Source organism: Microtus pennsylvanicus, chromosome 22 (genome assembly GCF_037038515.1).
Source record: "Microtus pennsylvanicus isolate mMicPen1 chromosome 22, mMicPen1.hap1, whole genome shotgun sequence".
Classification (NCBI taxonomy): domain Eukaryota; kingdom Metazoa; phylum Chordata; class Mammalia; order Rodentia; family Cricetidae; genus Microtus; species Microtus pennsylvanicus.
In genome coordinates this window covers 15,510,134-15,523,801 of record NC_134600.1, presented here as the reverse complement: position 1 = coordinate 15,523,801, position 13,668 = coordinate 15,510,134, and the positions used below count along the sequence as shown (strand labels likewise).

The 13,668-nt window shown below is 42.3% G+C and overlaps 1 protein-coding gene across 3 annotated transcripts in view; it reads right to left on the bottom strand.

Moving 5' to 3' along the window:
• The window catches only part of Ptprm (protein tyrosine phosphatase receptor type M), a 694,512-nt gene that overhangs the window by 406,261 nt on the left and 274,583 nt on the right, over positions 1 to 13,668 (bottom strand). For all 3 annotated transcript variants that reach the window (XM_075956536.1, XM_075956537.1, XM_075956538.1), the window contains one exon: positions 10,231 to 10,309. In XM_075956536.1, coding sequence (XP_075812651.1) covers positions 10,231 to 10,309 — 79 coding nt within the window. The remainder of the gene's footprint in view (positions 1 to 10,230; positions 10,310 to 13,668) is intronic.

Sequence of the window (13,668 nt, the reverse complement as noted above, 5' to 3'; positions counted from 1 at the left end):
GCCCTCTCCACTAAGGCAAGTGTTCCTCAGGTACCAACCTGTTTCCCAGCCTTCTTCCCTTCCCCTCCTCCCCTGGATTCAACTCCCAGCATCAAGGGGCCATTTCCACTCTCTTTCATGGTTATTCTTTCTCATCCCTTCCAAAACTGCTTCTGAAATTCTCTTTTCCAAGTCATGAGGCAGCTTTCCCTCTGTTCAGTCATCTTGGGATCTCCTCTGATGGTGAGATGTTATCCAGTAAGCAGAACACGGAAATTTGGCCTTCCTGAGCTGATGGGTCTCTTGGTAGCCATTTTCTAGCACCATAAGGTCAATAACTGAGAATACAGCAGATACTCTCCAAGAGAGATTGGCAAGTACATCAGATACTAATAACAGGTGGTATCATTATCATCATTATAGGCATCACCACCATCATCATCATCACAATCATCCTCTTCCTCATCATCATCATAGACATCACCATCATCATCACCATTCTCCTCCTCCTCCTCATCATCATAGGCATCACTATCATCATCATCACCACCATCATCATCATAGGCATCACCATCATCATCATCATCATCATCTTCACCACCATCCTCCTCCTCATCATCATCATAGGCATCACCATCATCATCATAATCATCACAATCCTCCTTCTCATCATCTTCATCTTCATCATCACCATCCTCCTCCTCCTCATCATTATCATCAGGTCCCAGAGGTAGGAAACCAGAAAAGGTCTATACCAGAATATCTTTTAATTAGCCTTGAGTGGGACTCTTGACTATAAGAAAATATGGAAATACTTCAGTTAGCCATCTCCTTCTAGATCGGTCTGCGTGCTCCTGTGAAGACACTCCTGAGATGTTCATGCTCTATGACTCAGAGGCATGCAGCCAGGGAATACAGTAGCCACTCTTTGCTTCCTTAATTGGTTAGCTCTGCCCTAGAGACTTAGTTATCTGGAGTCACACTAAGATGGTGTTCTAGGCATGTTCAAAGAATGACAAACACACCTGGGAAGAGCGGCTACATGGAGAACAGGTTTGCTTGTTTTTTTTGAAAAGCAGACCTTTCTAGTTAGGAAATGAAAAACTGGGCACAGAGACTATGGGCAATGGAAAGCAATGGCTGACTTCAAAGGTGAGATATGTTTAACCATACATATAACTCTCTATAGTTTTATATGTATGTGTGCATTAATAATATATATGGATACACACATACATACATCACACATATATACATATATAATATATAATATGTGTGTGTGCATGTGTGTGTGTGTGTTTGTGTATAATATGAATAGATGGCACAGCCCACTATGGGTAGCTGGGTAGCACCATTCCTGGGCAGGTGCTTCTGCACTAAACAAAAAGCTATTTGAACATAAGCCGCCAATGACACAGTCAGAGAGAGAACCAGCTAGCAAGCAACAACCCCTCTGGTTCCTGCCCCACTTGCTTGGCTGTGAAAAGTCCCTTGGTTGAAGGCAATGGCGCATAGAATAGCATGCATTCCTGCCTTCGGGTCCCTGCCCTGATCTCCCTCAGGAATGACAGTGACCTGGAAGTATAAGATAAAATAAACCCTTCCTTCCCTATAACTTTTGGTCACATTGTTTTAACATAGCAATAAAGGGAACTAAAACATAGGTATCCTATTTGTGATCAGCATACTACCAAGTATTGCCAGGTCTCAGGGGTTCCAATCAAGTCTAAAGAAAGGATCTTTACCAGAAAGTCCTGCCCTGCCTCAATTCTCTCTGCTGTGCTCTGTTTGGGTGCATGGGTCCTTTCTTTCATTTCCCTGGGATCTCTTTAGGGCAAGGACTTCAATTTCTGGGAAGCCTCTAGGGACACTTTTGTGCACAGGGGTGTCTGGATGCACATGCTCCCTAAAGCCTCCTCCTTTGGAGGGCATGCCTGTGGGCTCCTCTGTCTGGACCGAGGTCCAGACTTCTTTCTGGATCCCTCTCTTGGGAAGTTCTCAGCTGACTGAATGGTGCCTTCTCATGTCTGTGCTGACTGCATACCCGTTTACTACACACCAGCTCTGTACATAACTGTTCTTGTTGATATGATTTACTAGGGAGCATTCAGATCCTCAATAACTTCTTCCAGAAAACTCCAAGAGGCTCCTCCCCAAACCTCTCTCCTCACAGCATTCTACATGTTCCCCTCCTGCCTCACGGGCTCTCAATGGACTTAGAGATGTCCCCAAAGCCAACTGTCTGAGGCTAGAAAATCAAAGGCTAATTAGAGACAAACTTTAGCTCACAGTTGCAAAAGATCATATGAAACACAAGAGACAACTGGTGAAGAATTTTAGCCTCTATATTGATGAAGTGGTAATTTATTTAATCTGCCAGAAAATTTTAGATAAAAATATAAAATGAAACAAAGACAAGAATAAGCATTTATACACACGCATACAATTAGTAGTTGTGTGTGTGTGTGTGTGTGTGTGTGTGTGTGTGTGTGTGTGTGTTTGCACGTAATCCATTGACAAAAATTTACAATGATACCGTAGGGTATCTATTTGCACGTCTATTTATTTAAGCACATACATACCTATAGATTTTATGCACGTGACCATCCCCTACCTCTAGATGACATCACCAAGTTAGCAAAGAAACTATCAGAGCTACTGGGGGAAGTGAGCACCTCAATAAGAATCCAAATGCCCAAGGCCATTCAGGTGTTTGTTTATTCATTCAAGGTGACTTAGACACCTTGGTAAATGAGACTGGTTTTATATTGCTGGCTAAGATGTAAAAATACCAATTAATGAATAAAGCCTGCTGAGTTACCAGCATTGAGTATGATAAGGTATGGTAGAATCCTACTTTCTCTCACTAGCCAAATAAACTGACGCCATATTGGATAGGCACTTAATATTATAAAAATGGGCTGGATTTAAATCATCAAGTCAGGCTGACAGCTGTTGTTTCAAGAATTATTTATTTAGAAATTTGTCTAATGTAGTTTCCAGATCTTGGCGACCTACAATCTGGATCAGCTCTAAGTAAAATGAAGCATTCACGTGTCTATATTTTTAGTTTTTAATTCTTCCAAGGTTATTAAATATAATTATATCTGTTAATAAGCACATCCTTTGACACATAACTGCTTTATTTTTACTATGACCATGCCTGGTTTAAGGGTATGAAAATGGTGAATTCATAAAATTTATTGGCGTGTGTGGACTGCTGGCATATACTAACACAGTTCTTTTCAATTTTTACCATTTAATTTGTATATTATATAAAACACAAACTATATAAAATTTAAATTGCAATAGTAACTAACATTTAATAATGAGTTCCTATTACTTATGTTTACTATTTAGCTAACACTGAAAAATAAGAATTAGTAAGGGCTAAAAGTCATAGCCATTACACATATGTGGAAAGAGCAGTTGAATTGAGACAGCTTGGAAAGAAAGCCATTCATGAAGATAACAAGTGTGTTTCAGAGGCTGGAGAGATGGCTCAGAGGTTAAGAGCATTGCCTGCTCTTCCAAAGGTCCTGATTTCAATTCCCAGCCACCACATGGTGGCTCACAACCATCTGTAATGGGGTCTGGTGCCCTCTTCTGGCCTTCAGGGATACACAGAGACAGAATATTGTATACATAATATATATATATATATATATATATATATATATATATATATATATATATTTAAAGTGTGTTTCATTGGCAAAGAGAGACTAAGTCCATCCTAAGATAGAATTCTTTTAAAACATACACTGCAGAGGGGAGGAAAGGGGGCCATTAGCCTGAAACCCTGAAATGGATATGTGAAATTACAAGTGGTATTTTGGGGAAATGATTTTGTCTTGATATGATAGGACTTATTTATAAATGTACTTAAAGATAAACGATGACATTAGCAGTACACAGATGTAAAATCAGTGTGGATTTCTCACTGTTTTTGTTTCTGTTAAAAAAGCTTTATTGTGGTGTTCATAATAAAAATTGTACGGAAATGGAGCTCCTTCATCTTTTAAGTAATCACCTATAAGAAGCAGGCACTTTACATTTTGCAAGATTAATTGCATGTCTTGTTTATCCTGGATTGTGTAGGGAGCTGAATTTTTTCAATACTAAGAGCTATGCAGAAGAGTCCTTCTCCTTTGTGGTGCCTTATACTCATCCCTCCACATCTTCTGCCTGTGCCCTGATCCTCCAGTTCTCTAGACCCTCTCCTCTAGGATGTCCAACATCTCCAAGTTCCTCTGATTTTACTTACCTACGGCATCTAAGCTCTCTCTGCTGAAGAGTCCAGCAAAGGACTGAAAACCCTATGCATCTCTTCTCCCCAACAGTATAGAGATGTAGAAGAGGGCTCATGCCTTTACATCCCTGCCTTTCCTAGGAGAGCCATGAGACACAGATCTGCAGCCCATCCATGGGACACAGATCACAGCCCAATAAACACAAAGGCAGCATAATGTTACAGAGTTCCAGGAGGTCCCCGACACTCCAGGTCCTGAACTGGACGATCTAAAACAATTTTCAGTTGGCAAGTGACTTAAGGTGGATCCGAACTAGGATTCTGGTGTCAGCACACTGTGTTCAAGCATCAACACCTCAGCCTTTACTACCTCGAAACATAGGAAAAGTCCCTACACACAAGTCTTTGTGGAACTTTCTTTCTGTGAAATAGAGGTTTTTTTTTTTTTCCTTTTTGTTTGTTTTGGTTTTGGTTTCTGAGACAGGGTTTCTCTGTGTAGCGCTGGCTACTCTGTAGACCAGGCTGGCCTTGGACTAACAAAATCCAGCTGTCTCCACCTCCTGAGTGCTGGGATTAAATGTGTGTACCAACACTGCCCAGCGAGATCTTTTCTTTTTAAAATACTCATATAAAGGAGTGAGATAAAGATTTTAAAAAAGATGATTCGGGCAAGATATTCTGTGTGCTTCGCCCTCAAAAAAAAAAATTCTGTTTAAAATAACTGACTCATTCTTTCAAAGTGGAGGAGAGCCCAAGAATAAAAGGCTCTCTGTCCAGCTAAGTTTAGAACCCACGCTGAGCTGGAACACCGACTTTGCCAAACTACTGTAATTGGAATTCCAAGTATAGCACCTTCAGAATGGAAATTCCAGCCCATCTCATATTCAAAAAGAAACATTCCCTCTTTCTCTCTAAATTTATAGGCCCATTTATTTTCTGGGTACCCTTTCAAAATGCTCCACCAGACCCCTGTGAAGTCTGCGGGAGCTCTACAAACTGTCTTCCCTGAATAACAAACAGGCTTGGGTTCAGCTCTGCCTTTCCCTCCTGACGGCTGCATTCCATGGCTTTGCACAGAGAGCCAAGTTCTCAAATATTAATTGATCCCTGATCAGCCTTTGATCCCAAAGGCATGAGTCATCATTGACCAATACACAGGTCTCCTCGGAGATGTTTCATTACTATTGATTCTTCAAAGCCGGTGTCAAAATCCTAGCAACAGAATCAGAGAGCAGTAATTGGTGAGATCAAAGAGCAAACTGAAGAGGGGCAGAAGACAAGCAGGCTCTGACCCTCTTATTTTCATTTACATCTCTATGTGATGGCAAAGGCTGAAATGAACTGGAAGTGTGCCCGACGGGCAGGACAACCACAGCACAGGTCTCCTCCCTAGCTGTCACCACAAGAGAGGAAGCTGACAAACCGGAGGGCTCAGAACAACCCGGTCAACACTGGCGAATATACTTGGCAAGCATGCTCTGAATTTCAAGTGGACACAAATGAGCCCCTCCAAATTTAAGAAATCCATCAGTTTGGTTATTTGGATTTACTACTTCCCAGTAAATAATTCAAGGGTGGTTACAAAAAATGGATAATTAATCATAATAATGTAGCTTAACTCACTCTTCTTTGAAATACTGAGACCAAAGTGTTTTCAAATTTCAAATATTGTCAGATTTTTTTTAGTATTTGCATGCATATAACGGGTGTGCCTTGGATATGGGATTCAAGTGTAAAATTTAATTCATTGATGTTTCATATGCACCTTATAAGTACAGACTAAAGATAGGTTCGTGCAATGCTGTTAGTGTCTCTGTGTTTTGACCATAACCTATCGCATGACTTCAGATACAGTGAGGATGAAAATACAACCAACAACTCAAGCAAACTCATTAACGGAGGAATTTATAGGACATGGAAATTACATCTCAATGAAACTGTTAAGATATCTGTGGTTTCTAATACATGAAAAATATACATTAAGACCACACGGTGATAATAGCAATCCCAAGAATTTTAATTGGTGGCATGCGCCCATGAAATCAGCCCTAGAAATCCTGATGTCTGAGGGTCACGAGTTCAAGGACAGCCTGATCTACAGAGTAAGCACCTGCCACAGGCAAAAAGGCGAGGTACCACACAATACATGCAGATGCAGTCTCAGTGTGCTTAAACAAAGGAGACACTTTGGAAACTGACAACATCCTTCTCAGTTTTCCCTACTGGGATTCCTGAACCAAACTCAAGATACACTTTTAGTGTACACACCAAATTCAAGAATTATCTACGTTTGTTAGAAGGGGGTCTTAACCAGACAGCTGATGATTCCGCACAAGCATCTCCAGTTCAGGCTGGTCCTGCATCTTACTGTCACTAAGGTGATATCAATCTTATGAGCATCTTCATCCTTGTATGAGAACAACAACTGTGGGCAAACTGTAGGGATGCCGGCTCGTAAACCCAGGAGTCCAAACAGGGGCCTGGACAGTGAAGTCGACGAGACTCAGCAGCTCTGCCTCCTCATGGAAAACATCCTTCAGATGTGAAATATTTATGCTCCTCTGAGAATCCAAACTAACGAGCATCAAATTTCAAAACAAATGATCATTATTTAGCGATCTTGCTAAGAAATCTCACAAAATCTTACCTATACAGCTTTCTGAGTTTAAATCCAATGTCTTCATTCTTACAGGTTCTATTTGCACATTTTCCCCCACAGACACACAGATTACAGAAGAAATAACTACCAAATAGCTTTAATAAACCCACTTACAACTTACAGTTCACAGGGCTTTTGCAACATGCATCACCCCCTAACCCTCAGTCACCAGCCTGCCGTTCTTTTCTGTGTTTCCTAAGGCAACTCATGAAGCCATTAGGTATGCGTGTGCTTACCTACAGAGGAGGAATCATACATTCATCCAGACTGGCATGGGAAGCTGACTCCACAGGAACGCACGCCACCACAACACCAACACACATACATCGCAGGACATAGGCACAGAAAGGCTAAGCATAAAATCTTTATGTCTGTGATAAACACACAGCCTGGAACCCAGTGGAAAACAAAAGGCTGCATTTGAGGAACTCATATGCCAGCCAGAGGCCCTATGTAGAAGCAAGAAATCCAGGATGCAGGCTTAGGATGCTTTGGGTAAGCCTGGCTGCAGGTTCTCTCATCTGTACCCACTGACGCACATGTCCCTGCAGACAGGTAGCTCTAAGAAGCTGGAAGGCAGGATCTATCTATCAGGGCGCTCAGCACTCAGTACAGGTGCAAAACTTTTGGGTTATCTCCTGTCCTCCTTTTACATGGTGACTCAGCAGCCATGAAGATACACATTAGCAGACCCCTGGGGCACGTCTCAAAGTTGCAGACTTGGGTGCAAGGACTTGGCTAAGTTCCAGTTCAGATAATTATATTCTGTTTCCTGAACTTGCCCAGATGTTTCACCTAGTTTCAGCCTCATTCATTTTTTTTATTTTTACCTTTTCGTGAAATAAAAAAGTGGGAAGATTCTCTGTGAATCCCCCCACATCCCATCTTGCAGATACAGAAGAAAAGGCAAATGTGACATGTGACCAAATTAATGGCAGTTTTGGTCATGAATGAGATGTTGGATGTGTGTGAACCTGCACATGGGGCCAGCTTCAGAGGACTGGAAGAAGACATCAGAGAGAGTAGAGGCCCCGTAGATGAAATGAGGCAACTGTGTCGTGCTACCTCTGTGGGATAACGACCGCACAGGTGGCCCCTATAGCTACAGAGAACTATCTAATCATCTATTCTAATCCAGGCAACTGAAGAAAATGCTGAGCTCTCCTTGCAAGTGCGTGCATTTGAATACACCATTCTTTCATGGTTTGGACAGGGGCCATCAGCAGAGACCCAGGAAATGTAGCAACTTGCCAAGTTCTTTGCATGCCAGGCATTCTAAAAATAAAGTAGGCTGCCATCGCTCAGATGGCCAAAAATGTTAACTCTGAAAGTATCACTCTTGAGAAAGGATACAGGGAAAATCAAATGTTCATGAATCATTGGTAGGATGCAAACTGACAGTATCAGTCTTGGGAAAGGATACAGGGGAAATAAAATATCCACACACCATTGGTAGGATGCAAACGTACAGTATCAGTCTTGGGAAAGAATACAGGGGATATAAAATATCCACACACCATTGGTGGGGTGCAAACTTACAGTATCAGTCTTGGGAAATGATACAGGAGAAATAAAATGTTCATGCACCATTGGTGGGATGTAAACTTACACTATCATCAGTCTTGAGAAAGGATACAGGGGAAATAAAATATCTACACACCATTGGTGGGATGCAAATTGGTTCAGATACTTCTCACAGCAATTTGGGAGCAACTGATAAATCTAACACCGCGTCTCCCCACATTCCAGGGACTTGGCTTCTTAGACATATACACATATTTTTCCCATGGACACACACACATGCTGAATCACAGTAATAATTTTAATAAACAAAAACAGAGGAGGAGGAGTCACCAAATGTTCAAAAATAAGTACAAGGTGTGCTATGTTCCTATGGCTGAATGCTAAGGATTCATCTTAAAAATGTAAGTGGAAAGAGGGAGAAAACCCAGATAAGACTATGCTAGCCCTCCATATCCACAAACTGCCTATGCCGACTCAGTGAACATGAACAGAAACAATCAGGAACAAAGGAGTCTTTACAGAGTAGATACCATGGTCCCTCCCTGCCACATTTACTATTACAAAGCCTTTACATTGTACTTGTTATTGTAAGTAGCTAAGAAATGATTCAAAGATTCAAGGAGGATGCAAAGACTGTGTCCCTCTCCTATTAGGGCATCCGTGGATTCTGGGTTCTGTGTACCAACTGTCAGTGGGCATTATGGAACAGAAACACAGAAAAATGTAGACAAATGAATACCACTTATTAGAATATATGGAAGGCAAAACTAACAGTGTTGCTCTAACTAACATTATGAACACATACTGCTTATGAGAAACATAGTTCACACAAGTACAAACACACACATACACACATGCATTCACACATACACACATATACCCACACATATACACATATGTGTGTACACATGCATATTCATACACACACATACATACAGATATACATACACATAAACCCACATGCAAGCACATATACATACGTGTGTGTACGTGTGTACACATATACATATACAGGTTGTTTTTTGTGTTTTACTACCCAGTATAGTAGATTCCTTAAAAAAAAAAATCCAGGCCTGGATCCCATAACAATGGGAATACTACCCCTACTTTCCTGAATTACATCAACTGATTGAAGGGAGTAGGCATTTGACCCATCCTGAACGATCCTGTCCAGGTTTTGTACCTAAGGCAAGGACAGAAAGGTTCAAGAGCAGTGGAGAAGTTCCAGATCCTGGAAAAACAGCCAACTCCCAAGGGCCAAGAGGCGGATATATAGCCAGCTCCTTTGCCACGGTGGGACCTGCGGTCTGCTTACTTGGCCTCAGCATCATCTCAGCTTTCTATAAAGGTCCTTTCTCCCATACTGAACATTTGTAAAGTACAAATTTGTAAAGAGAAAGGACAGGCAAATCTGGCGCTGACAGATGGCTAAGGAAGGGACTTTATATTCAGTAGGTACTAAGTCTATTGGGCCCATACTGTTTGGAACTGTGTGACAAAAACTTGGGAACAGGGATAGAAACATCCTCGATTTGGGAATGGAATGTGCTAAGCTGCCACATTTAATTCTGTGCTAATATTGAAAATAGAAATCCAAATGTCCCTCACACCTGCTTTGCATTTTCAGAGCTATCAAAGTATCTGCATTTGCACACCAACTTCACACAGCGGTGCATGCACAGCTGGACCCGCATCTAGAACCTGCCACGAAACTCTTGGCATGACAGCATCTCTCTGGGTTTCCTCCCGTCTTTCAGTCTATGGTGTAAATGTGTCCCAGTGATGAACCCCAACATTTAAAAACAAAGTTACTTACTGCATGGATGTCCTAACACCTTAACTTCATCAATAGCAAGGTAGCCTTGGTGTCCAGAGGTTACCACTTCAAAAATCACCTGGAAAATTAAGAGAGATTGACGCATGATTAATAAAAACTCAGAGAGAGAAACTGGAGTTCAACCTGAAGGTCAGAAACGCAAAACAGCCACCCATTGGCTCCTACCTCTACCTCAGTCCAAAAAGGCGATCCTGCCTCCAGGAGTCTCAGAATGAGACTGAGACCGAGCTGTCTCCTCCCGTTTATAATTCCCTCTAGGGGTGGGATTAAAGGTGTGCATCACTGGAATGAAAGGCGCCACCCAGTTTCTACGGCAACTAGTGTGACTACTGGGATTAAAGGTGTGTGTCACCACTGCCTTGTCTGTAAGGCTGACCAGTGGTTTTACTATCTGATCTTCAGGCAAGTTTTATTTATTAACACACAAATAGAATGCCAACACAGAGATTAATGTTTTCCACTCATTTCTGTAAGGATTTTAGCAAGACTCTCCTCTATTATGAGAAATAAGTGTTCACTCATCCCTCCATTTATTTTGCCCAACAACTGAAAAGGAGTTGGTGGCTAACACCTGCCTACCAGTGTTCCAGGCTCTAAACCTCAAGTACAAGTAAGGCTGAACCCGGTCTAGTCCAAGGAGGCAAAAGGGCAGAGGCGGGGTTGGGCAGCACCTGCCTAAGGAATCACCTATGCGGTGATGCGAACCCACGGGTGAGGATGGATATGGGAAGAAAGCACTTTGGAGTCATTCTGAAGAATGGAGTAAAGTACCAAAGTCTTAAAGAAATCTGAAAACTGAAACAATGCTATGTAAACTGTCACACAAAATAATACAGTTTTCCTATCATGATACCCATCCCCCCCACACACACACATTGTGATATCTTTATTGAGAGGCAAAGTTAAGATCGGAAGTTCTTTAAAAAACATTTCTGAAAGTGACTGACCAGAATGAGACATTTGGGATTCTAGGTTTTTACACTTCAGAGGAGGATGGATGAGAGGGAGGACTAAGGAAGAGGTGGGATGAGGGGGAGAGCTAGAGGAAGAGGTGGGATGAGGGGGAGTGATGTAGGTGGGTCTTCTTTCTATGTGTTGCTTTCATTGGTTAATTAATAAAGAAACTGCTTGGCCTGATAGGTCAGAACATAAGTGGGTGGAGTAGACAGAACAGAATGCTGGGAGGAAGAAGGCAGTGAGGAGACACCATAGCTCTCCTCTCAGAGATGGATGCAGGCTAGAATCTTTCCTGGTAAGCCACCACCTCGTGGTGCTACACAGATTATTAGAAATGGGTTAATCAAGATGTGAGAATTAGCCAATAAGAGGCTAGAATGAATGGGCCAGGCAGTGTTTAAATGAATACAATTTGTGTGTTGTTATTTCGGGGCATAAGCTAGCCAGGCGGCAGGAACGCAGCCCGCAGCTCCTTCTACAGGGGAGGACTAAGGAAGAGGTGGGATGAGGGGAGGAGTGAGAGGAGAAATGAAGGGTAAGAGCTTGTTTTAGGAGAGCCACACTATTCGAGAATTATGAAAAATTTAGAAAACCATGGGAAAACAAACTTGAAGAACAAGAGTAGTAGAGGAAGAGAAAAGCAAAAAAATAAAGAGAAAGAAAGAAGGAAGGTATAAAGGAGGGACGAGAGAAATCAAAGTAGCAGCTCCCCTTAAGAAAAGTGAGGAGCACTTAGGATGGCTAAGGGCGATGCCCTAGATTGATGACTATAGCACCCCTTTATGCCTGCACGTGTTTTGCGAGGGTATTTCTTGAGTGGGATAAATAATTGGGACATTGACGCTAAATGTGGGTGGCATAATCTCCCAGGTTGGGGATCCAGATGGAGAAGAGGGGAAGCAGGAAGTCTGGAAGGCAGGCATCCCCTTCTCAGCTTCTTGGCTGCCACAGTGGCAGCTGCTCCGTTCTACTTATCCTCACCGCAGTGAGGTGACAAGAGAAGTCGTCAGGAAACACGGTCACCTCTCTTCTATGTCTATGCTGTCTATGGTAAGCATCTTTTACTGTGTAGCTAACAGAACCTAGCACCACTAGATGGACATATGCCCGGACCCAGCACACCACAGACCGCTACTCTGCAATGAAAAAGCACTAAATATTGTCATAATCAATAGCACGGATGAATCTTCAGGGAATTGTGCTGAATTTAAAAAAAAATGGGGGGCGGCAATTGTACAAGATTACACCCTACCTGATTTCATGAATGAAATATTCTGAATTGTCAAAATTTAGGAATTGAAGCCAGACTAATGGGTGCCAGGACTAAGAGATGGGGAGAGGGCACAAGAGTAGGGTGGGTAGTCTTCAAAAAGGGCAACCTAAGTCATCTCTGTTTGTTTCTCTAACAGCATTGTGTTGTGTGTGTGTGTGTGTGTGTGTGTGTGTGTGTGTGTGTGCAGGAATACATGCATACATGCAGCAACATGCAACTTTTAGAACATTTCAACATGCCAATACCCAATTATGAAATCATACCACAATTGGCAAATTATTCCCGCTTTGGGAAACAGGGTGCCGTGTCAACAGGACGACCTTCGTTGGTTTTCACTGTTGTGTGCCACACTGATCACAAAGCAGTTTGGTTTTAAAAGTAATACTGTAACTATCTAAGAAGACGTTACAAGCATCATGCAGGTACCACTCCACAAACATCAGTTTATATATAGCATGATCCATACTATATTACATGAATTTTTCATTAAAAATATTAATAAATAGAACCATATTTTCCAGAACTGTATTTCCACAGAATGAGTCGTCTGGATATGATGTATCTGTCTGAAGCAGGCAGTGAGTCTGAGTCGCAGTAATCCTCAACTCCATCTGTTTCCACACGTGATGTTCCCATTCTTGCACACTGAGCAAAATCTTGGCTCCTAAGACTGCTTTGTTTGTGTTTATGCAAAACCAGAGACAGCAACCCACAGAACCCCAGATGGAAATGCTAAAAGCAGGGGTCCAGACTGCAAGCACGAAAACCCAGAAACCTAGGCTCGCAGCTCTGCGCCAGAAAGCCCTGATAATAAAACATAACCCACTCGGGGGAGAGAGGGGCCCTGCAGAAGAGCAGAGATGAAATAAAACTCTGTCCTGTTCACGAGTTTAATATGTTGTTTTCCACTGATGAGCCAACGAAAAAGAAGAACTGCCTAGATATTCCTGCGGTGGGACCGGGATAATTTATTTCTCTATGTCTAAGTTCTGTAAGAGGATGAACGAGGGACAAAAAGATGGATGTCAGAAGCAGGCATAAGAAAATAATTTTGAGGCCCTAAAAGCAGTTCTGGCTAAGAGTGGCCAGCTGCAGCACCAGAGGTGACACAAGGGGCTGTGGAGAGAGCTGCAGGGGGCTCAGGGAAGTGGCACCTGCGCACTCCAGCCAGGGAAACCGGCGGGATA